The following is a 24,724-nucleotide window of genomic DNA, read 5'->3' on the forward strand; positions in this document are numbered from 1 at the left end:
CACTTAGAGGTGTGCGGTGCTTCATCAGGAAGTCAGCAAAGATCAAGTAAAGGAAACGGAGGGAAACGTTCCAGACAGCAGGGCCCCGTCTGCTCTGCTCCAGATTACCTGGAAAGATTTAAACAAATACAGGAATATTTGATTGATGATATTTGAACCTGTGGATATCCATCCATCCATCTATCCATCCATGCATCCATCCCTCCCTCTCTCTACACAGTGAGTCACACGGTGTAGTTTTAGATTCTGTTCTCTCTGTGATTTACTACACGTAAATTTCCATTGGTTTAGTTTCCACTTTCATTGCTTAAGTTAAAGTGTTTTAAGTCCTGTTTGGGTCTCACCGAGATGCTTTTCCAGAGCTTCAGCGTCTGAACCTCTGGAGCTTTGTTTCTTTAGCTTTGACTCTTTTGACACGTGGAACTAAGTTACAGCCACAAAACTACACTTAAACCGTGGCTGTGTTTGCTTTGTGCTGTGAGAGCTGATGAAAAGATGTTGATGCTCCGTGTACAGCAAGAAATAAACTGGAACTTAAGAGGCAGATGTAAAATGTCTCAGACAAAGTGTCTCAGATAGAGCTGTAGTTTGACGCGTGCCACATATCCAACCTCCTCCTGGTTTGTTGAAAGCAGCAGGACAGAGGTACATAGTGGTAAATGAGTAGCATGTAAAGAGGTCGGTCTGTCTGCAGATAAAAGCTGATGTGGACCATGATTGTGCAGACAGCATGCTTCGCCTTGAGCACAATGTAATAGCACCATAACCAGATGCACGAAGACAGATATCACAAGAAAGCAAGGGCCGCCTGTAAGAAGCAATTTTGTTGAAAATCCCATTTTAAGATGCGCAAATCGTGACTCCAGAAACCACTAATCGTTCCAGTTCGATTCAGCCAAAATTCAATTTATATTGTGCCAATTGCAAGCAAATTTGTTTGCAGATGGTTACAGGACCCAGAGCCTGAAATCCCCAGAGCAAGCAAGGTGACAGTGGTACCTGAAGAAACCCTGAGCGTGAGCCCAGCTCATATGAGACGGAAAAGGGACAGCAAGGTGGGACGGCGAAGAAGAAGAAGAGCTCATAAATGTATACGTGCATCTGGGAAAAAGCAGATTCAGCACATGTACACGGTAGAAACATGGTAACGCGATACATGAAGGTGATGCAGCTGATGCGTGTAGGTTGATAGTAGATAAAATGCAAGAGACGGAGTTGACGACGTGCAGTAGAGGCATAAGAAAGTGATTTGTGAATGAGAGTGGAGGATGATGTGCTCATGGGAAATGCACCAGCAGTCTAGACCGTCAGCAGCACAACGAAGAGATGGTCCAGGGTCACCTGGGTCGGATCCAACAGTAAACTTTATCAGGAGAGGAGCCCGGGAGCTGAACGCTCCTAATTCTAATTTTGGATCTACTGATGCACTAAGACACTTGCTCTGTAGGGTAATAAAGCAGAGCGGTGATGGTCGTAATGTTCATTCATTGATTTTTTTTTCCCTCTCTTGATCCTCCCTGCAGATCAGAAGTCAGTGTTTAATCCTCTGTCTCACCGATGACTGCCACATCACACCCACTGTGAACTTCACACAGAATAGGCCCACATCCACTTTTGTTGGCTCAGGACAGAAGCTCTAGGCTACCATTACATTAACTTTAACATATTGTTACAGGCTTCTTTTTAAAAATGTAATTATCAGAGGTTTCATTCACTTGTTCACGTTTACTACCAGGCATGCATGATCCCAACTGACCACCTGTCATCCATCATGCTGTTATAGCCGGCAAACGATTCATTCATTATCGAAATGCCACAACAAACGTCCTCACAGAATGAAAGAAGAAGAAGAAGAAGAAGTCTCACCTCTGAGATATTCACACGCTTTCACTTGTAGACGTCTAGACGGGCATACTTCCTCTGTGCAGGAGAGAAGAATGAAATAAATAAAATCCACGAATGGTTTCTCAGATGAACGATGAAATCACGGCGTCATTTAGGACACTGTTTATAAAGCTGCATGATCTGACAGAGCACAGAGACACGACTCCCCAGCAGTCACTGAGCGACTAGACAGTGCTCTCTCTCTCTTTCTCTCTCCCTCTCTCTCTCTCTCTCTCTCTCTCTCTCTCTCTCTCAGTTTACCTCACAGAGGGTTGGAGTTATAATGTTGAGCCTTTAATTGATCAGCCCTGAAAGTGCAGGGTGTTTCGGTTCCCCAGGTGCTGCATCCTATCACAGTCTCTAATGAATGCAATCAGAAAATTCTCCCATTTAACAAAAATAAAAAATGTAAATAAGTCATTAGGACTCAGCTGTGATTCCCTGCAGATGAGCTGTACCTATCAGAACCATGTGGAGTCAGACCAAAATGTCAACACTTCAAAATCCCATTGCAAAACAGGAACTAGTGAACAGCACACCTCTTCTCTGACCCACCGTGTAATAGTCAGTCTCTCTCCTTTCTGGTTCCACTTCTGCTTCAGGCAACACCGCTCTGCTATCTACCTCCAGATATTCTCCTCGTCCACGGTATGAGCACGCTGGCGGTTCTTTGCCAGAGGAAAGGCGTCCCGGCTGCGTTTGCTCGGCGGCAAACTCGTGTCGCAGTGTCTGACGGTTTGCTGCAAATAACAACAAGAGCGACTCTTACAAAAGGCCTTGTTGACTTAGCCCGCGCACACCCACACTCATGCATGCGTGCTTAAAACCCATAAGGAAGGCTTTCTCAGGTTGGGACAGGTGGACGAGGTGCTCCGGTATGTGGATCCATTACTCACAGTAGGTGAAAAAGCTGAACCTGTCGGGCCTCTTTCTGTCTAGACGCAAAGACCTCAGCAGTTGTTTTAGCTTTTCATTGAGGAGAGATCATAAAGGATCTTTGGCAACTGGATGATATATTTATCTTCACTGGTCTAGACTTTACTGACCGTCCAAAGACATGCTGGTTAGGTTCATTGGTGACTCTAAATTGTCCGTAGGTGTGAGTGTGAATGGTTGTCTGTCTCTCTGTGTTAGCTCTGTGATAGACTGGAGACCTGTCCAGGGTGTACTCTGCGCCCGATGAATGGCCTAGATCCATGAAGACAAGCAATAGGTAGAATCTGGATGGATCCTGTGACGGATATCATCTAAATTAACAATAAACTGAAGGCATGTTTGAGGAAGAAGGAGAAGATTTGACTATACTGACACTTCCCTCGGGGCGGTTTGCAGTTTGTTGCACCGTGAAATCCAGTGTTTTTGTGTTATAACGGGTATGATGAACTGCATGCATTTCTGGTCTTCACATGGAAAATGACTTTGTGTCCAAAAGTCAATCGAAAACAAATAAATGTGATACACTGTCGCCTCAAAATCAGTCTCAAAGTCACGCCACCATCTTCTTCAAATCGTTTCTCCCCGATGAGTTGGATGGTTTGAAAATAAACGTCTACAAAGGGGTTGCTAAATATATCCCTTCATATCGTATTTACAAAATATGACTCGTGTTGGTCCGTCTACTCTGATATTAGGATGCTCGTGTTAATCTGCTTATTTCATGTGTAAATATGCCCTCAACCCTCACCTCCTCGCTGAGATGTTCTGCGCAGACTTTACCTGTGATGCCACTGTGAGAAATATTACAACATGTGAAATAAATGCTCAAATCCTCAAGGCAGCAATATGATCTGCGTTAGAAGAGATGTTCGCTCGATGAAGGGATTTCTGACGTGTACGTGCCAGCTAGAGTCACTGAAACTCCCTCAACAACACAAGATAATTCACAGATCGTAAAAAAAAATAAAAAAGGAGAAGGCGACATTGTTTTGTGTGCTAATGTGTTTCCATAAACCTGCGTCTGTATATTTCTGTCTCTGTTTGCGTCTAGTGTAGTGTTTGTAACACATCATTAACGCTTGGTATCCGTCTCGCAGTGGCAGAGAGATGATGACGGACCAAAATAATAAGAAAACATGATGAGTTTTTGATGTTCCCGGCTCCTGCAGTCTTGTTTATTGTTCCCATGTCCCTGCACCATAAGGGGCATTTTAATGGGATGCCAGAGCAAGCGGATATGGAATATACAGTACTTCTGTATATATACAGAACAAAGAAGTGAATATACTTATATCTTATGTCTTTTTTAACAGTAACTTCACTAATAAGACCACGCCTCTTGATATTCAAAGAAGTTTATTTGACCAGGTTAAAGAGAAGGGAAAGACAGGAGATCGAACGGAAGGGTCGAGGGGATGGGATGAGAGGGGTCAAGGGGTCGAGGGGAAGGGAAAGAGAATTGAGTAGCGACTGATGGTGATCCTTGGAAGACTGGACGTAGGAACCCAGGGAGAGAGATTCAGGGTGGGGGCGTATCTCTGGAGGCGTCGGCTCCTTGCCCCCCCCGGTTCCTGCAAAGAGACTGTAAAGGAGAAGAGAGAACAGAGAGGGTTGGGGTGGAGGGGTTTGAAAACTGAGTCAAACGGGCGAGGAGAGGTTAGGTGCGCCTATAATAATAATAATAATAATAATACATTTTTAAGCAGGTGCGGGTAAATGAGTGTTTGAGGCGTGGTGCTGTTCCTGAACCTCAGCTATTTATAACGTCATATGTGAGAAAAAACTCCAAAACAAGTCTAATCAAACCGGTCAGTGTGTGTATTTGTGACGAAGGCCCGTTAATTTTATTATTTATTTTTTGTCGTTCCATCATTTGCAGCTTGCAGACAGACACTATCTTCCTGTTTTGCGTTATGTTTGGTTACATTTCATATATTTTCAGTAAAAAAAACATTGAGTTTCATTTGTGTGTTATGGTTTTGTTCAGCGCCTCACAAGTTCATCGTTTCCTTGGTTACATCCTGTACTAACTTAATGTTTCTGTGACAAAACCCAATCACATCCTTTATTTAAACGTCGTTTGTGACACCACTGGGAAAGACCATGTGAAGACAGGAAGTAAATTAGGAAAGAGGTGTATTTAAAGCGATATTTATTTGTTTTACAGAATAAAACAGTGAATAAAATGTACATTCAATGATAAACAAAAGTGTGTTCAATTAGAAGACTGTAAAACCGGTTTCTGTTACACTGTTACACTTAGCACGGTGTCATTTTTTTATGTTACCCTTACAGAAGATGTTTTCCAACACGTTCCTGTTTTTCTAAGAAGAAAAATTAAAATTTAAATAGATTAAAGCACAGTGAAGTAAAAGCAAGGGAGTGGCTGTGGGTAAGGAGGCAACATGCTGGCTAAAGGTAAGGCTGGCTGCGTAATGTTAGTATTTGCGAATCATGATTAATTTGGTGGTTTGGTTCGTGACGTCCACGTCAAAGTTTCAAGAAAGTCTGATTGTTTGCTCTGATTTCTTGCTCTGATTAACTTCTTGAAAGGTTAATTGTTGAAAGTCACTGAACGGTGAGATAAATGGGGTTGTGCAGTGGCAGCGTAAAGGGGAGGGGGGTGACTCCAGGACGCTGGAATTCATTGCTAATCCTTCTGGAGGTGTCGTGGGCCTAACTTAACAAAAACATCGGTGAAGGGAGGTGCCCACTTGAAAACACCAACAACATGATGCATGCTGCTGTTGACTAGACCACGTATCTGACATCCTCTTGTTGGCTGGTAGCTGGTCTCACGTGATTAATTCACACATTCAAAAGGAGAGAGGGTTTAAATTGCTTTTGATGTCTGGTATGTATTTTAAACCCTGTTTTACTTGTACGGCGACCTTGGGTGTTTTGAAAGGCGCCTATAAATAAAATGTATTATTAATATTATAATGAAACTGGAAAAGGTTTCAAAAGTTGGTCTCCTACACCATTCTTGGAGCCTAGACAGTTCTTTAATCATTTAATAAGGGTAGATTTAATAGCCTCGTCAACATAAAAAGCCTGCTTAATTTTTAGACAACTATAATCTGTATATAATCTGTCATCTTGAATGTTTTCTGTGACCCTGGTTGGCTTTCCTTGTGTTTCCTGTTTTCATTTCCATAAAGTCCTTCCTTGGTGTTTCATGTCTTGTTTTACTTCCTGTTTTTTTCCCCTCTTTGATTGTTGGATTGGTTTCTCCTTGTGTGCTCCGCCCTCATTAGTTCCACCTGTGTCTGTGTGTATTTATAGCCCTACCTTTCCCTTTGTTTGCTCTCCTGTCGTCTGATCTGTTACTCCTGTCAAGCCTTCTGTGCCGTTATCTCTTTGGATGTTTCCTTCTAGTTCATCCTTGGTTTTCGCTCTTCGCTGCTTTCTTTTGGCTTTGTGTGTTGGGATCACCGTGTCATTCCTGCAGCGCCTTAATTTCAGTTTTTTTAGTTTTTATTAAAGTAATTTTGTTGCCTGCTCCTGCCTCCCATTAGTGTCTTGCGTTTGGCTCCTACTTCACCAGAAACCTGACAGCATTGTTGTCAGCTGGTTCCTGCTGAAAAGCAGTGATGATCTTATTTCCAAGACGTTTTACTTTTGTAAACTCTAACGTCATTCTTCGCCTGGTATCGTGTCACATTACACATCCCCACACCAGAAACGTCCATACAGAAGCTAGATGTGCTTATTCCTCCTATGATTCATCTTAAATCTTTCATATTTCAAGGCTTCACAAGGAGGCAGGGACTTTTCCCCAATGTAATCTCAAATAGAATCATTTGGAAAGAACTGCTTTTGGCTGACAGTGTTAGAGAAAAACATTTATATCACCACAGAGGCCTTTTGTTCCCTCTTGTGTATACGAACCCAAACTGGGAAAGACTGTTCAATGACATAATTAAAAACATTATAGTCTTACACTTATTATTGTTTGGGGTTTATGAAGCTTGGGCTGATTTGATTGGATTTGTGGATGTTTTACGAAAAGATCTAAGATCTAAAATGACATTGCAAAGCTATTTTAGGTTTGTCTACATGTAGCCGTCAAGACAGTTGTATTTTTGATTTCTTCATCTGATAATAAACACTTTTGGAGTTCTATGTCACTCGTGAAAAATAAAACAGTGATAAAAAAACAAACAAAAAAACACTGATGCCTCACAGCAAGAAGGTTTTGGGTTCTAATCCAACGGCCGACTGGGGCCTATCTGTGTGGAGTTTGCATGTTATCCCAGTGCAGGAGCGTAGCACCAAATTCTGGGCCCTGTACACTCTTAATGTCAGTGGGCCCCTATCCATGCAAGTGCACGAAGTGTGCATCAAAAAACAATTTCATGGGCCCTCTCCCCACTCGGGCCCTGGGTAGACAGACACACTACCACGCCCCTGTGTCTGTGTGGGATCTCTCCGAGTACTCCAGCTTCCTCCCACCGTCCAAAGACATGCTGGTTACGTACGAGTCTACCTTATATTTTGGATTTCATATAAAAATTCCAGTTAGCACCTTGTTTTAGCACCAGTACTGAGCAGACTATCTGCTACAGTAGATGAGATAATCCTTTATTTATCATTTATATCTCAGTGGGACTTTTCCAGGGCCAATAAAGGAGGGTCGGCTCTCATTTAAAATTATCAGGATAAAGTTAATTAGTTACACCTTTCAATTATATTGGTTTTTGCACAGAATTGCACAGTAAGAGCAGGTTATAACACCTGCATCGTTCATTTCATTATATCCTACAACTGAAGAATCTTCTTGCAGGTTTTCTATTTGACCACTAGAGGGCAGCAGACTGCTTCAGCTGTGTCCTCATATGTTCTTTCCAATAATGTTCCAAAGGAAAAAAAAAAAAATAACGTGTAGGTCTGCATTTAAAAACTGACTTTCTAAATTAAAACATTAAGATTCTCAGACTTTGAAGGAATCCTGAGACTGACTGATCTCCATCCTGCTGTTTATTGCCTTCGAGCTGAACTCGTTCTCATTTTAGTCTATCACCTACATTTGTCCAAATCCATGAACGAGATGCTGACATGCCAACCTGGTTTCTTCTGTTTGGTCCTCCCACGGGGCTACCATGGTGAGAGCAAGCAGTCCTTATCTGGTCTCAGCTGGAAGTTGCGCCAGATCCCGAAGGAGGGATCGGTTCTTTTCTTCAGAACAGGGCGTTTATCCGCACCCCGTATCTGCCTGACCTATGAATGAGCTAACGGATGGACATTCCTACGGCTCTCAGCACCTTTCAGCCTGAACATCCTTAACTTCCTCATGATGTTTTGGTGAAGACACCACTTGACCCTGTTCAGCTGCTTGGCTCTAAGCAAGCTTGATCCACTGCCTTTGTTTACTTTCAATCCACCTCCTTCTTCCCTGTTATTGCTGGACTGCTGCTGTAAAACACATCTTTGATGGATTGGGCTCAGGATTCTGGATCAGGAATCTAATATCAATCCAGGTCTATCACTCAACAACACAGATAAAGTGCTATAATGGTTTTGTGCTTATAACACCTTTTAGTTGTCCTACTTTACCAAACCAGTTTGAGAAAACACCTAAAATAGTTCATATTTAAGGATATAGGAATTCATTTTCTTATTCCTGTTATTGTTATTTCTTTTTCACTTAGGCGTATTTGTTTTGCACCCAGCCATTTCTCCACACTCTGAACAGACATGTGTTCATCATATGAAGCTGTGGAAAGGAAGCTGTGACGTGCTGCCGGGGTCTTGTTTTCTTGTAAACACTGAACGCTGCCCTTGCTACTGAATGTTTTTGTAACGTGAACCCGTGAACATCCAGAGGACGGTGTGATAAACACTTCAGTGTAAAGCTGTTCGAGGTTAAAAAAAACTCCACAGGGAACTTTTACAGAACTTGGATGTAACGCTCAGAAGAGATTTGTTTTTTTGTTTTTAAACCGAGCTGCATCCTTGGGGCATTTAAGAATTGCATTCGTCTGTTTTGACTATCTTGGCGGTCTAAATTGTTATTGCTCTCGTTTGCTAGACATGCATGCATGAGCTGGCACAGAGAATAGAAGATGAGAGGTCAAGATAGGTCGTCTCTTTGTCTTCTTGGTCGTTAGATGCATTGATTTAGTGGTTTATGTTGGGGAACCTTCACATTTAGGTCAAACTAAAAGAAAAAGACTCTAAATAAGACAGTGGTTCAAGGTTCAAGGTTCTTTATTTGGCCATTTGTGCATAAATCAACAGTCCAGGCACATTGGAAATCTTGTGCAGGGCTCTCAGAGTCAACAGTTTAGGCAGTTAAGACAGAAAAAGAAGTATAAAATATAGAAATCACTATACAACGTTAGTGCGTGGTGTCTAGAAGCCCTTTACAAGGATAATACAGCTTCCAAGGATAAAAAGTTCAGCTCTTGAGAAATTAAATTTTCTATGGACAAACAAAAGTAGCCAGCTCGATAAGTTGTTGTTTAATTCTGTGGGTCTGCCGTGGTTTAGATCTGAATCGTGTTTCCTTGCAGGTAAGAACTTCAGAGAGTTTCTGTTCTCACTGAGTGGACACAGTGAACCTGTGTTACTTTCGGGGGGGGGGGGGGGGGGGGGCTGTTTTCCCCTCCCTGACTTCAGGTACCAGGCAACTCTCTGTGCCCTTCACATTCCCCAGTATCGGTCATGTGACCAGAGTTTGGCCTGAGCCAGCAGAGCGTGACCAGATACGCTCACAGAACGCCCTTTCTTCTCCCCCTCATCATCATCATCATCATCATCATCCAGGTTTAGGCTCTTGAGGAGACACAGTGTCATCACAGCCCCCTTGACCCACCGTTTATTCTGTTTGGATACTTTTTTTTCTTTAAACTTCTTGTCAAAACGAAGCAACCCCCCCACGCCCCCCTTCCTTCTCAATCACACTAAATACTTAAAATTAACTCAGGTGGAACCTTGTGTGTCTTTGTACAGCTGGAGAATACGCCACAGTAAGAGTCAATCATTAGATCAACAGTGACCAAACATGCCTGAGGGTCTTTGACAAGTCACTGGAACAGCACGCAGGAAATGCTGCTCGAAAGGGCCGGCGAACAAGGCTCCGCCGCCATGACGCTCCGTCACACCTGAGCGGAAAGAGCTCGGCTGTTATGCTTCAGTTTGTTCTGTTGTTGGCATTTATCACAACACATATTGAACCGAACAAGCTGAAATCTTTTTTGTAATAACACTTGTAAACGACTTGATGAAGTTGATCTTGAAACAATCTTTCTGTGGAATGTAAGGTTTTGAAACAGTCTTTGAAATTTAAATGAGCTCTAATCTGTAGTTACTGTAATCATGACCAGATGTCAAGCAGTTCCCTGTCCTTTGTTGGAGGCGACACTGATATGCGTCATGGACAGCAGTTTGAAAAGTAACATGATACGGCATCAAGGGACCTCTCTCATATTTACTGTGAGATGTTCATTAATATTTTACATCTCTGCCTTTGTCGGGTGTTTCTTCGTGTGTTTTTGAAACTTGGCAGAGAGGAAGGACTCGTGGCTATCACGCTTTAATGAATTATGACCTATCATGGAGGTTTTAAGGTTTCAAAAAGTGTAGATAACTACGTGCTGATCTCTGGAATAACAAGTAAAAACAGGCAGTGAATGACTGAAGGGAATTTAAATAAATCCAGGAAAATCCCGGTAGGCTTCAAACTGGAGAAACATAAGCAGGATTTATGACAGAAACCATGTTTAAGGCAACTCCCATGAATGAATACGTGTAAGTCTGTAAGAATGTGGTGCACAAATGCAGCCAAACATGCAGTGATAAGTGAAGTCTAGTGGGTAATAAAGCAAAAAGAAATAAATAAGAATCGTATACGCTGACTGGAAGCACTCCTCTGTGCTCACACTTCTCACCTCTGTCCGGTAACTGATCCTGTGGCTAATTGTTTAGAGCGTGTGCGGTTAAATTGCCAGTTGCAGGTAACATAGCCCTCGGGATTGAATTTCAGGGATACTCTTACAAAGACACCTGGATAGAACACTGTCATTTTTGTCACTGACTCATGCAGAAGTTGATGTTAAGGTCTCTAGCGTACACACTTCCTTGTTTTATTTTTTATTTTGCAGGAAACAAGATAAGACACGGAGTCTTAAAAACAGTTTATTTAAAAAAGAAACACTTGTGAAATACATATGTTTCCGTTGTGTATAATACTCTAAGATAACTTCAGGACGCTTCCACGCCGCCTCAGTGCACACTGTCAAATCCCCACACAGCTTCCATCGCCCACCCTCTCCTCTCTTCCCCTCTCTGCGCCGAATACAGTCACAGTCTGTCTCGACTGTTACAGGTGATTAATGATGCTCATTCCACAGTATTTACAACACGCAGTGCTCTTGATAACCGTGTCATGCCACTGAACACAGAGTTCTTCCATTTTGGTACACAGTGGTCCCTTATTATGAAGCTAACGATATGAAAAAAAAATTAAAATAATAATATTCTGCCGTAAACATCAAGATGCTAGGTCTGCATAAAAACTGGGCGATAATTTGACAATGTTTTAGCATGTTCAGGTTAAATTTTGCACACACACGTCCCTTGCGTGCTTTTTCAGTCTCTGAAAAACAACAACAAAAAAAGTAATTCAGAGATACTTGAAGGCAAAACCAAACACGTCCTCCGTTGAGCAGCACACCTCAATGTGACCTTGATGTGGGGATAAAAAGTTTGAGTCTTTTCCTCTTCCACGACCTTCGTTCATACATAGTCTTTCCTCTCCAGTCCCGGGCCACCTGCGGACCGTGGGGCAGAATAAGCCATCCGTGAGGGGTTGTACCTGGTCTCGCGGGGCGGGCAGGAGCAGCAGAGCAGCCCGCCTCCGAGAATCAGGAGCGCGGCCGCTGCCCAGCCGATGTACAACGCGGCCCCCAGCTCCCTCCGCTGAGCGTCGGTGAGCAACGGGTTGTAAAAGTCCCTGATTATGGTGTTGGCAGACCAAGACACGGGAATGAGCTGCATGACCCCCGAAACAATGAAGAAGACCCCGGAGATGATCATCACCTTGGCCTTGGATGCCTCGTCCTCAATGCAGTTGGTGCACTTGGCCCCAGCGATGGCAATGAGCATGGCTAGGATGGCTAACAGGATGGAGATGACGGTGAGGGCTCGCGCTGCTTGGAGGTCCTGGGAGAGGGCGAGCATGGAGTCGTAGACCTTACACTGCATCTGTCCCGTGCTCTGGACCACGCAAGTCATCCATAGGCCCTCCCAGATGATCTGAGCAGTCACGATGTTGCTGCCAATGAAGGCCGTCACCCTCCACATGGGTAGGGCGCACGCCACAATGGCAATAATCCATCCCAAAATGCACAGGGAAATGCCTATCAGCTCCAGGCCTATAGACATACTGGAAGGTCTTCTTCTTCTGCTGCTGAATATGTGTCACACCTGAAAGGAGATGACAGAGACAATCCGGAGGGAGTCGAGCAGGCACCCAGTTTGTAATTAAGTTAATTTCAGGCCTCGGATCTGTGAGCGTGTGATGATCTGTTACCTCGGCTTCGCCAGTATCCTCTTTATAAGGCCCGATCAGGTGCAGGGGAGGAGTCCAAGACGGAGGTGACATCACCAAAAGGGGGAGGAAGGACCTGGACACTCTCAGCGACTCTCCGCTATCAGCTTACATGGCCAACTTCACAATGGGCCTGACCACAAAGAGGCCTTTTACAGCTGAAGGGGCATGCAAGTGTGTTTTTACAAGCAAAGAACCGGTTAAAGTTGGATTCAGGACTACTGTATAACTAAAAAACATCTATTTACCTTCATGTTCAAACTTTACTTAAGAAAGGCGTACTAATGAATAAAAACCAGTGGACCTGAGTTCCTAATTTCTGTGAAAACCCTAACCCTAACCACATCTGTAAACTTCTAATGTTTTAAGTTTATATTTTAATGTGAGGTAACGGAGATTTGAAATGGTTTTATAAGGACAAGCATGATGGCACTTCTTCACATCCTGGCACATTCACATTCTTCCCCTCGGTGACTAACAACTACTTAGAGGTGGAGCTATGACAGCAGCATTATGTTTGATGGACCTTAAAGACTGTCTGTCTGCAGAATGTCCTTGATTTTCTTTGAGGCTGGGGTTATCTCCCCCGAGGAATGCCCCCCGGCCCCCAGAATTAGAGCTGACAACCCCATCCCCCGGTCTGCCCCGTGAATGAAAAGAAATGGATCCATTGTTCAAGAGGTTTGACTGCAGGGAAGCTGACGGCATACCTGTTCTTGTTATCACTGCGCCAACAGTTATATATGGGGATACAGTCAGGTGAATAGGTGCTGCAGCAGAGAACGCTTGGTGTGTAATCATTCATCTATGCACCTGTTGATATGAATAAAACATTTTGCTAATTTTGAATGTGTAGCTCTAATTAGGTTACTGTCATCTTTGTATTTAAAGTTTAAAGTTGAAAAGGACCAGGGCACACACAGAAAAACAGCCTTTGGACAAAATGCTCTTCCTGTAAAAGACCAGTAAGATCTGGAACAGTCTTCCACTTTCCATAATGGGAGTGTCCCATATTACAAACATTCAAAACTCATCTCAAACAGCGGTTGAAAGCAAACCAATCTTGTAAACATTGACTTTTATTTTCTTAGTAATGTACCGTCTTGTGGTGTGCTCTTATTGTGATCTATTGTCCTGCCTAGGGACTGCGGATGCAAATTAGCATTGGTGCTATAGTCCGGCATATTTATTGCTGTCTGAATAGATGTTCACTAATGTGCACTGTCCCTATCAAATAAATAAATAAATAAAAGATTTACATTGCATATGGCAACTAGTAGCCCTGCGATAGACCTGTCCAGGATGTACCCAGCCTCTCGCCTTATGAAAGCTGGGATAGGCTCCAGCCCCCCCACCCCTTTTGATGACACGCATCTGAAAGCTATTTATTTTATTACTTATTTTCAAATTTTGAAAATGATTCAGCCTCTTCGTTTCAAATGAGAATGAATCAGACTGTAGTTGACAAGAAGACAAGAATGGAAACTGCTGTAAAAACAAACAAAACAAGGCTTTTAATTAAAAATGAATGTGAAACACACCAATACACACCAGAACAACTGATTTACAACACATGGATAACACAAATATGCAGTTTGAGGTTACGCAATGACACAGTTCTTCAGACGTCCAGATCTGAATGTGATGGTTCTTTAAAACATACAATCAATACACTAAACGAGTAACAATGCATTCATTTTCTAAATTCGAATCACAAGTTGTACAGTTATTTTCTTCTTATTTATTTGATCGTTTCTAGCCCCAGTGCTTCCAGCAATGAAGTTTCACATGTTAAAATACACCAGACCGTATGAGGACCCTGTTCTCTTAGAGCAGTCTTTTCTTCCATGGTGGCAAAGATGTGTGAAAAGAGCAGGGGTGAGTTCAGACGTAGTCTCTCCTGTCGTGTCCACTTGTTTTTTTTTCAAATTTTGAGGATGATTCAACCACTTAGTTTCAAATGAGAATGAATCAGACAGTAGTTGACAAGAAGACAAGAATAGTAACTGCTGTAAAAAGAAACAAAACAAGGCTTTTAATTAAAAATGAACATGAAACACACCAATACACACCAGAACAACTGATTCACAACACATGGATAACACAAATAATGCAGTATGAGGCTACGCAATGACACAGTTCTTCAGACGTCCACATAAAATCATTAAAAAATACAGTCAATAAATGGAAAATGGTCACTCATTTTCTAAATTTGAATCACAAGTTGTACAGTTATTTTCTTCTTATTTATTTGATCGTTTCTAGCCCCAGTGCTTCCAGCAATGAAGTTTCACATGTTAAAATACACAAGACCATATGGGTACTCTGTTCTCTCAGAGCAGTCTTTTTTTCCATGGTGGCAAAGATGTGTGAAAAGAGCAGGGGTGAGTTCAGACGTAGTCTCTCCTGTCGTGTCCACTTGGGGTGACCGTCCTGGTTTGGGAGTACACCATCCTCGATGGGGGCCCGTACCTTTTCTCAGGTTGCTTGGGGCAACTGGAGCAGAGGATCGCCCCTCCAATGAGAAGAAAAGCAGTTGCAGCCCAGCCCATGTAGAGAGCTGCACCTATCTCCCTCTTCTGTGCCTCTGGTATGACTGGACTGTAGAACTCCATGATTATAGTATGGGCACACCATGTCACGGGTATCATCTGGGTCAGAGAAGCCAGGATAAAGGCCACTCCAGCGACTATCATCACCCTGGCCTTAGCTGCCTCCTCGTCCACACAGTTGGTGCACTTTGCCCCCACAACAGCTACCATGATTCCCACAATTCCCACCAAAATGGAGATGATGGTGAGGGCCCGGGCGGCCTGGAGGTCAGCACTCAGCGCCAGCATGGAGTCGTGTATTTTGCACTGCATCTGTCCCGTGCTCTGGACAACACAGTGCATCCAGATGCCCTCCCAGGTCACCTGGGCTGTGACGATGTTCACGCCGATGAATGCCGACACTTTCCACATAGGCAAGGCACAAGACACAATGGCTGATATCCATCCCAGCACAGCCAGGGTCACTCCGAGCACCTCTAATCCGGCTGAAGGCATGTCCAAGCTCTGTGTCAGTTCAGAGGGTGGTGAGGGTGAATGCGCTCGGGAGGGCTGATTGTTCATATAAGCAGCAGATTCCTTTAGGCTCGAAGGAGGAGTCACTTGGTTATTGGCTGGAGAAGATTTCAAATGATCTACTGTCCCACCTCGTTTGACCGACGCCAAAAAAAGTCAAGCTTGGCATGCGAACGGCCTCAGCTTAATCATTCAACTTCCACTGCCCCGGTAGCTCTCCCATCTGTTTGGGTGAGGGGAGAGTAAACAGAGGGTCTGAGTCTCTCATGTCTGGAGTAGTTAAAGGATTACAGACACGGTAAAGATCAGTGGATGAATGATTGAAAGTGGAAGGCTTCGGGTGTCTCACTGTGGTCGTGAGTGGAAGACGAGACTTAAGGAATCTCTGCAACAATAAGTCATAAATGTGCCGTTCATTATTGAGACAACAGTTTGAAAATAGAGGTCATGAATCACACTTTGGTTGTTAGTATAAACTGAAAGCGAGGCAGCAGGAGAGGAGGGGTATGATGGAAACCGGACTGCTATTGCGAAACCAGCGGGAGTACTCTGATTATGAGTAGGGTGTATTTCAATCTTCCAAGTAGGAGCATACATACCCATCCAAGGAATTTGACAAAACAAAACGTAATGCTAATTTCTGTGGAAGATCAGCATAAAACCATTAACAGAAATCTCTAGGGCCAAAAGAAGCCCACCAGAGGGTCGAATCTGGCTCGCAACATGGATATGCTGCAGGAAAGTGCGAAAATTACATAGAAGACTGCAATTTTTTAAGGAAAATAACTGCTATCCCTAGTTTGTCCACTGTTTTAGTCAAAGAAGTGGACAGAACACAACACTGGATATGTTTTCTGAAGGATAATTTGTCAAATATAATCATTCTCCTAATTTACTCGTTCCTCTTTGCACTAAAACAAATGGAAAAAGTCTACTAAGCTGTCGTTACTTATACGTTATTATGCTGTTATCTTACTGGTCCGGCCCGCTTGAGATCAAACTGGGCTGTACGTGGCCCCCGAACTAAAATGAGTTTGACACCCCTGCTCTTGTGGTTTGCTCACAGGCTGGCCCTGCAAGCTACGATGTCGACCTCATTATTAAGCACACTGTCCTTAAACAGAGGCAGCCTCCATTAAGTTATTGGTCATGAACTTCACTGACTATGCCGGCATTTTTCACAGATCTCGGAGAAATACATACTAAATACTAAACGTTACGCAATGGCATTCGGGCGTGTGCTGCAACACGATGCACTTCAACAGACTTTGGCTCACTGGTCACCCTGGGAAGTTTATAAGCGAGGCCACATGCGGGAGCCGCAATGCAAACAACACAAACCACCTGTAAACACAGCAGGTGGAAGCCCCTTAGACATTTGTATTCCTGTCAGGAAATAGGCTTGCTTGTAGTGATGATTTCATGGAAAAGTCATGCACAGAGAGATTGTGCAAATACGGTATAGAAGCTGATACTATTGTCTTGTGTGAATGTGCACATGGGTGGGGGGGTTGGTCTTATCAGTGTCCTTATTCTGAAGGTCATTGCATCAGGGCTTCTAACTTTGCTGAATACGTTGTGGAAACAATTTCCTTGAAGGATTAATAAAGTATTCTGATTCTGATTCTGATTCTGAAAGAAGAAGAAGAAGTTTAGATGCATTGCGAATGGCATGCATCTGAACAATGAATTTGTGCAAAGGCGGATTTTTATGAGAGTTTCTTGGCTCCATGAAGAAAACTTTAATGCTAAACACATTTATTCTGAGTCACTCTTTTACCCAAAAGAGATGTTGTGTTCATACAAATGTTTCAGCAACTCTGTCAAGCGTAACCTCATGGGTGCAACTGGCTAGGATGGCTGGGGGGGGGCTGTTTCAGTAACACAATCTGCAAGCAGAACCTGTGGTGTGAGCTGAGGGAGTTTCCAGTATATTTAGAGGCACGTTCTTTCGATCATTAACCTCACTGCTCGGGTCAGAGTAAAGTTTTTTTCAGTATTGCTTGGAAACCAGGAGGACTAATTTTTTGGATTGAATTATCACTGGACAAACTCAGTATTGAGTCGGCACAAGGTTTGATGAAGACCACAGACTTCTAAGATTTTTAATTTCAGTCAGTAAATGATCAACTTTCTGTCATGAATCCATTTCCCCGTATTGTGTGTTTGTTGTTTTTCAAACCACACATCCAGCCGTCGTTCTGGTCAGCGTAGTTCCTCCGCAGTGAGTCCCACCTGGGGAGGAAGGTAAACAGTTTTTCACGGCAGCAGATCAATGGGGCCTTTGTGGCTCGGCTCGGTCTCGGTTACAGTGCGGGTTACATCCCCTCGCAGATGGAGACTTTTATCTCTGACTCAGTTTCGCTTTGCAAATGGAGGACAGTGCTACAATGGCAGGGAAACAAGTAGCCCTTTGTTCTTTTCCTGCATTTACATTGAAATAAAATACCTAATTTTGGCACGCACCAGTGCTGCTCTTATTGGTCGGACGCTGCTGACCTCTACAGATGGCATGCGTCCCTGCCTCTGCATACCTAAGTACTTTGTGGCATGAAAAGTGCACAATAACAACTGTGTCTCCACTTTGAAGAAAACTTAACGACGGAACAAATTTTGAAAAGTTTTTCTCTTTTATTTACAGTCTTGTAAAAACCTGCTTTAGTCAGAAATTGCCAGCACAGTCATGTGAATTTCTGAAGATGCATCTCTTAAGAAAAAAACTAAAGTTGAAGCTCATACTTGAAAGCAAAACAAAAGATGCTCATCACTGAAGACAAAACCTCAACATGAAGCAAGCATTCATACTCAAAGTCCATCTACTAACCACAGATTCATTAACGCTGGCCGTCATATCTCCATTTATGCCCCCACGTCACATGCTCATACATAGTCTCTCCTGGTGTATCCATTGACTGCCATAGTTTTGACAGCTGAGTAGTCCACCCGGGAAGGCGCAGAGCCACCAGCTCTTGGTGCTGCAGCAGATTTGGGGGGGCAGGAGCAACAGAGCAGGGCTCCCCCTAGAATGAGCAGGCAGGAGGAAGCCCATCCAAAGTACAGAGCATTACCAAACTCCCTCTTCCCTGTCTCCTCCAGCATCGGGTCGTAGAAGCCCAGGACGATGGCGTGCGCCGTCCACGACACAGCCACCAGCAGCAGCAGTCCCGCCACCATGAAGGTTACCCCAGCGGCCACCATGAGGCGTGGTTTACTGCTCACATCCCGGCTGCAGTTGGTGCACTTGGCGCCGGCCACCGACAGGCCGATGCCTACAATGCACAGCACCATGGAGACGATGACCAAGGCACGGGCCGCCTGCAGGTCCACCGGCAGCCCCAGCATGGAGTCGTGCACCTTGCAGTGCATCTGCCCCGTGCTCTGCACCGAACAGTTCATCCACAAGCCTTCCCAGATTACCTGGGAGATGACGATGTTCTGACCGATGTAGGCCGCCACCCTCCACATGGGCAGGCCACAGGTAACCATCACCCCCAGCCAGCCAGCCACGGCCAGGATGATCCCAAGGATCTCCAAGCCTGTAGAGTACATAGTCAGAGCCAGGGATGAAGAAGGAGGTGGGCAAAACTCCCTTCCAGGGCTCTGCGGGATAGAAGGGCCCTCTGTGTCCACAGGCTCAACCCTCCTGAGATGAAGGTGATATCGGATCTCTGCGGCTCAAAGTCCTGCCTAAGACTTTTAGGGAGAGAGAAAGAGAGAGGGAGAAACTGATTCTACCTTCTTTATACAGCTTAGACGACTGAAGGTGGAGTCAGCTTAAGGTGGCATCATGTTTACCATCAAATTGGACTTGCACACGGGGACGCATCGGAACCGATTCGCAGAAAATTGCATCCAGCAGGAACTAATGTTGTATGGCAAAACCCTGAAATGAAAAAATGTAGATCCTGAACGTGTCGTTTTCATAGATAACACTGAATAATTGTGCCTTCTGGTGAGAAGTATTATCTCCAAACCAAACTAAATGATAACACTTATTTATATTCTACATTCAGATGCTGTCGCCTCAACATATTTCATATGTTTTTATTCTTTCTTTTTCTTTGTATTAGAGAAAGCATGTGTATCTCTGTATCTGTGACATGAAAAAAAATGCTGAATCACGCACTCAATGAGATCTCCATGAAAAAAAAGACAGAAAACAATGACAGGCTTTGTTTTTTTCGTTGGTTGGCCACATAATCCCGTCTGAGAAGAAGTCAGTAACAGATCTCGTTTGAGGTGGTATTTTATTAATTTCACTATCTGAGAATAGCAGCCTGCACGAGGAGATGACACTCTTTTACATCTCCATGGTGCATGCTACGGCAAAAATCTTAAATACATACCTCGGACTTAATGGTAGGTCTTGTGTAACTAATCCTGTCTGTAAATGCCCCCTTTGTATCTGATGATTTCTTTTTTTTTTTTTTTTTTGCCTCAAAGGAAAGAGAGCACATTTTTTTCTCAGTGTCTCCGTCTTTAAAGTTCAGTGAGCTCGCATTTTATGTTTTATATCAAAAAGTGAAAACATTTAATTGAAAATTTAACCATAAAAAGACAAAGTAAAGGATAAATAAATAAAAAAACATAAATGCATAATGACTTTTTATCTGATAGACGTTCAGGGTTGTGCCACTAAAGGTTTTCGTCTAATTAATAACAGAGGTCACCAGAGGTCAGTGGTCAAGATGAGCATCCCTGTTATCTTGTGGCTCACCGATCTGCACACACACACACTTACCCTATCGTCCTCCCACACACACATATGTGCACACACCTGAGATTAACTTTAGCTTTCGGAGCATTTCTGTGGCTTTGATCATAAAACATCTATAAGTAAACAGGCACGTCATTCCCTCAGATTAAATATTATGATTCAGTTCAAACCTTCAGCCTGAATCACAGCACACACTGAAGACAGCTGCTGTGACAACACCCTAAACGCCACCAAACCTTAGATGATAGTGTTAATTCGTGTTATTTCAGGCAGGGGGCGCCACTACTACTTCCAGCCATGTGCAGATTATGTCTTAATGGATTTGCAGGAGCAGGACACACCCTGTCTGAGAGTCTAGGTTGTGTCAAATACTGTGAAGTGTGTGCTTTTGATATAATAGACACAATAGATGTTGACTTAAATTTTAAACCTCTTCCGCTGATGACTTAAGTTATTTATTGTTCTGTTTATGTAATTTGTTTTTATTCCCTCCATTACTGGAATTAGTTTTATATAGTTCATTTAGTTAATTTCAAGCGTCCAGTGCTCGTGCTACAAAGTAACAGTTAGTTGTTGAGTACATCCTTTTATATTTGAACTAGCAGCCTGAGGTAATCCTTGTACCTGCAGTACTAGGTATTAGGGAGTTGCTCTTCTGAGAAAAAAACTCAAATGTGTCATGCAGCCTGTAGGATTCTGAGAACATCACAACTCCCCTGATTACCAGATAGAGTCAGATATGACTGGATACAACTTGAATAAGAGCAACAAAGAACTGAATGTATCCTGGAACCTGTTGGATGAGGAGGATGATTCAGTGTGATTCAGATTTTAGCCATTAAGCACTTTTCACAATCACCAGAAATATCTAAACACAGTTCAAAAACATGAATGTAGTTACTGTAACCGCTTCCGCTATCCCAGCTGTCACTGGACGAGAGAGGCGGGGTACACCCTGGACAGGTCTCCAGTCTATCACAGGCCTAACACAGAGAGACAGACAACCATTCACACTCACAACATGAATATAATTACTCTCCATTAACACGACATGGGACGCCGTCCACACATAAATGAGGCTTAAACCAGCGATGCATTTTTGATTAGCCTGTCAGCTGCCAGCTGTTACCACAAAAACACTCTATTCAACATGCGATACAAATCTATCTGTGCACAACAAGTGCACAGGTGTAAAGGTGTAGTCAGTCTTCATCAGTATGTAGAACAACAGTGTCTGTTTGCTAAGGGTAAAAAAAAATCATAATATTACTCCGTTGCATATAAGGAAACTTAAATCTTTGTCTCTTTGTGGCTATGGTGCTCTAGCGTTAGTACCATTTTATGTGAGGAGTACTATTTTATGCCTTTATCATTTGGGATAATCATTTTGGAACAGGGGCGTGAATCCATGGGCCGACTGGTTCCTTTCTATGTGGAGTTTGCATGATCTCCCTGTGTCTGCGTGGGTTCTCTCCAGGTACTCCAGCTTCCTCCCACCATCCAAAGACATGCCGGTTAGGTTCATTGGTGATTCTAATACTGGTGTTAGTCCTGCGATAGACTGGCGACTTGTCCAGGGTGTGCCCCGCCTCTCGCTCGATGACAGCTTTGATAGGCCTCCCCAGGATAAATGAATTTTGGAGCAGGATGCTGCAGCCAAAGCTGTTAAACTGAAATGGCAAAGGCCAAAGAAAACACAGAAGGACTGCTGCTTGGGTTTGCTATCAGCCAGAGGCTGGGCTATCCACACAGAGACTTGACCTCATCTTGATCTCAGAGGCCACAAGGCGGCCAAGGAAAACACTGGAGGAAAAGAGCACAATATATCAAGGAAAATGGGTGTTAACCAGGCGTATGGCAGTGGAGGTGGACACAATAAGGGATCCTTGAGCAAGGCCTATGGGACGGCTGGCATAGCTGGTGCAGAAGGAAGAAGAGCCATCAGCAAAGCATCCGGCTGACTCTGGGTGAAGAGCAGTCAGGGTAGTAGAAGGACACTTGGACAGGTTGAGGTCTAACAAGCCGGGACTGAAATGAGGCAGATCATGGGTCCTAGAAGATGTTCAACTAGCTGTCTGAATGCAATTATATACAAGATAAACAGAGTCAAAGTGAAGCAAAGCTAAGAAAACAAATAAAATAAACTTATGGTCGAGACTGACATTTATGCAGAAATGTATTTCCACTGTACAAATAAGCTCAGTTTCAGTTGACATACTATATTTACCGAGAGTCACACATGAACACGTGCTGTTATCAGGGAGACTTTTAGTTACTGGTTTGCTCGGCGGAATGAGCTAAACAGTATGTCTTTCCACAGAGCTTTATCTCTAAATAATGGGCTCTTATGGGATGTTTGGCTCCACGCCCAATTATTTAAGGAGTTTAGCACATTTGCAGCAGGTGCAGCAGCTTGACTGGATCATTTCCAGGGTACACGCATGCAGTGACTTGCAGCTTCCTTGGTAAACATTCACTTGTCATGGGAGTGGGAGCCAGTCTGACCAGTTATAACGAGGAGGCGCCGCAGGCAGCGGTCTTTTCGCAGCAGGCTTTTCTTTTTCAGCCAATGAAACCTCTCTGTATTTTATTTCTGTTTTTCAGTCGTATCAGCTGTGTGTTGTTAAAAAAAGTTAAAGCCCATTTAGTTCATTGTGTGAAAAATACAAAGTTCTCATGAACAATACGTGATTAAAAACAAGGAAGTGTAATTGTATAACTGTCCCTTTGCTTTATTTGAAACCAGAAGTATGAAACCCATAGAAGTTCCCCAGGCCAAAAGAACTGCAAACCCTCACCCACTTCCTGTTTCACAGCCATAGCAGTGTGAGAGGCTTATGTCAGCGCTTATTACATTTATACTACACACGCACGAAAAGAAAGAAAAACTCAATATAAATGAACAAAATATGCCTCTGTTGTTTATTCCTAATCTAAAGGAGCTTTAAAAACACTAAGTCTGCACCACCGTTGAGTTTTAATTGCTTCATTTTCCATTTTGTGTCATGTGGCGATGAGTCAAGCTCCGACCCGCATACCTTTTGTGTTTCCTGCGTGTCCTTAAGTCGTCCACTGAAACTGTGACTGTACCGGGACCATGTCCTCAGGGCTCGCTGTGATGACGTCACACAAACACATATACTTCCTTTTTTTTAGCTCATCAATAACCCACACAATGTGTCTGAGGCCGATTTTCATGACATCACAACATATTAATAGTTTCATGGAAAGTAACTGAGCATGAATGCTGTACTTAGTTTATATTATAAAGTTTAAAGTTTTTGCCCAAGATCATTATTCCTGTTTAAATGACATAAATTAATTTCCTCAACAACGTGCTGTTATTTTCTATCAAGATGTGAAACTGTTGGTTTGGCTCATATAAACTGGGAAGGGTAATAAACATTAAGTCAACAGACTGAGCTGTGTGCTCCAGGCTCTAAAATGATCCAGCCGGTATAACTGCTGGCCCTTTTTCTTAAGTGACAGGCAAAACCAACCGTTACTGCCTTGCCTCAGACGTCTTGTCGACACATGCCACCTCTTTTCCCTCCGGCGTTTTCTCACGCCTAGTGGAGTCACATCTCGTAGCGTTTGCTGCAAAACTTGAACCGTTCCCTTCTGCAGACCTGAGCTCTGCTTTGTTGTGTTTTTCTGGCACAGATAATTTACCTTATGCACTATGGTTCACACATGTAACATGACTTCCCCCTTGCTCTCAGTCTAAAATGAGTTCTAAAATGCTAAAATTTGCTGACTGTGGCCTCTGGAAGGCTTATAGGAGCTTGCACATAAGGACAGAGCCGCGCACTGAAACCATCTCTCCTCAGTCTTAATTGTGGAAATTCCTCCGTGGCTCCTTGTGTGTGGAACCCAATCTCCATAGCCAGGCTCAAGTACCTTTAATGATCCTACCTTGGATAAAATAGAGGTATTATAGTCCTAACGGCAGTTCTGGCTCTCAAACACTGCCCCCATTCATTTCTGAAACAATCTGATTCTCTCTCCACCTCCCTTTGCCCCCCTCTCACTATCCCCTCTTTTTTGCGACAGTCTGTCAGCTGGAATCACTTGGCATGATGTTCGCTGTTTCCAAGACATCTCCCTCCTGATGTCTTCTCACCGTCGTGGAAATCTATCGATAACTCAAGCGGCATCCGGACCATAAGGCGCGCTCCCTTTCCAGAGAAAAAGAAAAACCTGTAGGAGAACACAGCAGGCTCTTCATCCTTTAAGGACTGGTGTCACTGCAAGGTCAGCTTTAATCCCTCTTTTCTTTTCTGCCTGCTGCTTATTTACTTTCTGTTCATGCTGATTCTTATGAGGACAAAAAAAAACAAAAAACGTCCATAACAAAACTGTTAAAAAACACTTAAAGCTATTTACTTGCCGGCACTATAGAGCGTTGTTAAGTGACATTAGTGTACTCGCTATCAGAATGGTCAGTGTTTTGTCCAAACAGCTGAATTATATGGTAATTTATCTGTTGAGGGCAAAATTTAAAAACCAAATAATATATAATATATACTGCATTTTTGTTTGTGAAGAGAACTACTTTCTAAATAGCTG

At 43.3% G+C, this 24,724-nt stretch overlaps 3 protein-coding genes across 3 annotated transcripts; all 3 read right to left on the bottom strand.

Moving 5' to 3' along the window:
* Positions 1 to 11,324: 11,324 nt before the first annotated feature.
* LOC311498084 (claudin-3-like) lies at positions 11,325 to 12,378 on the bottom strand. The gene has a single exon (XM_084558523.1). The coding sequence runs from the start codon at positions 12,205 to 12,207 to the stop codon at positions 11,560 to 11,562; it is 648 nt and encodes a 215-aa protein (XP_084414649.1). The 5' UTR covers positions 12,208 to 12,378; the 3' UTR covers positions 11,325 to 11,559.
* Positions 12,379 to 14,383: 2,005 nt separating this feature from the next.
* Positions 14,384 to 15,552, bottom strand: LOC311498082 (claudin-3-like). Its single transcript, XM_084558521.1, has one exon. It carries the CDS (start codon positions 15,484 to 15,486, stop codon positions 14,764 to 14,766), a length of 723 nt encoding a protein of 240 aa, XP_084414647.1. The 5' UTR covers positions 15,487 to 15,552; the 3' UTR covers positions 14,384 to 14,763.
* Positions 15,553 to 18,318: 2,766 nt separating this feature from the next.
* On the bottom strand, positions 18,319 to 18,987 carry LOC311498083 (claudin-4-like; the record flags this gene model as incomplete). The annotated part of the gene is made up of 1 exon (XM_084558522.1): positions 18,319 to 18,987. The coding sequence occupies one exon, from the start codon at positions 18,985 to 18,987 to the stop codon at positions 18,319 to 18,321; it is 669 nt and encodes a 222-aa protein (XP_084414648.1).
* Positions 18,988 to 24,724: the final 5,737 nt, after the last annotated feature.

This window comes from Chelon labrosus (assembly GCF_963514085.1).
Source record: "Chelon labrosus genome assembly, chromosome: 13".
Taxonomy (NCBI): Eukaryota; Metazoa; Chordata; class Actinopteri; order Mugiliformes; family Mugilidae; genus Chelon; species Chelon labrosus.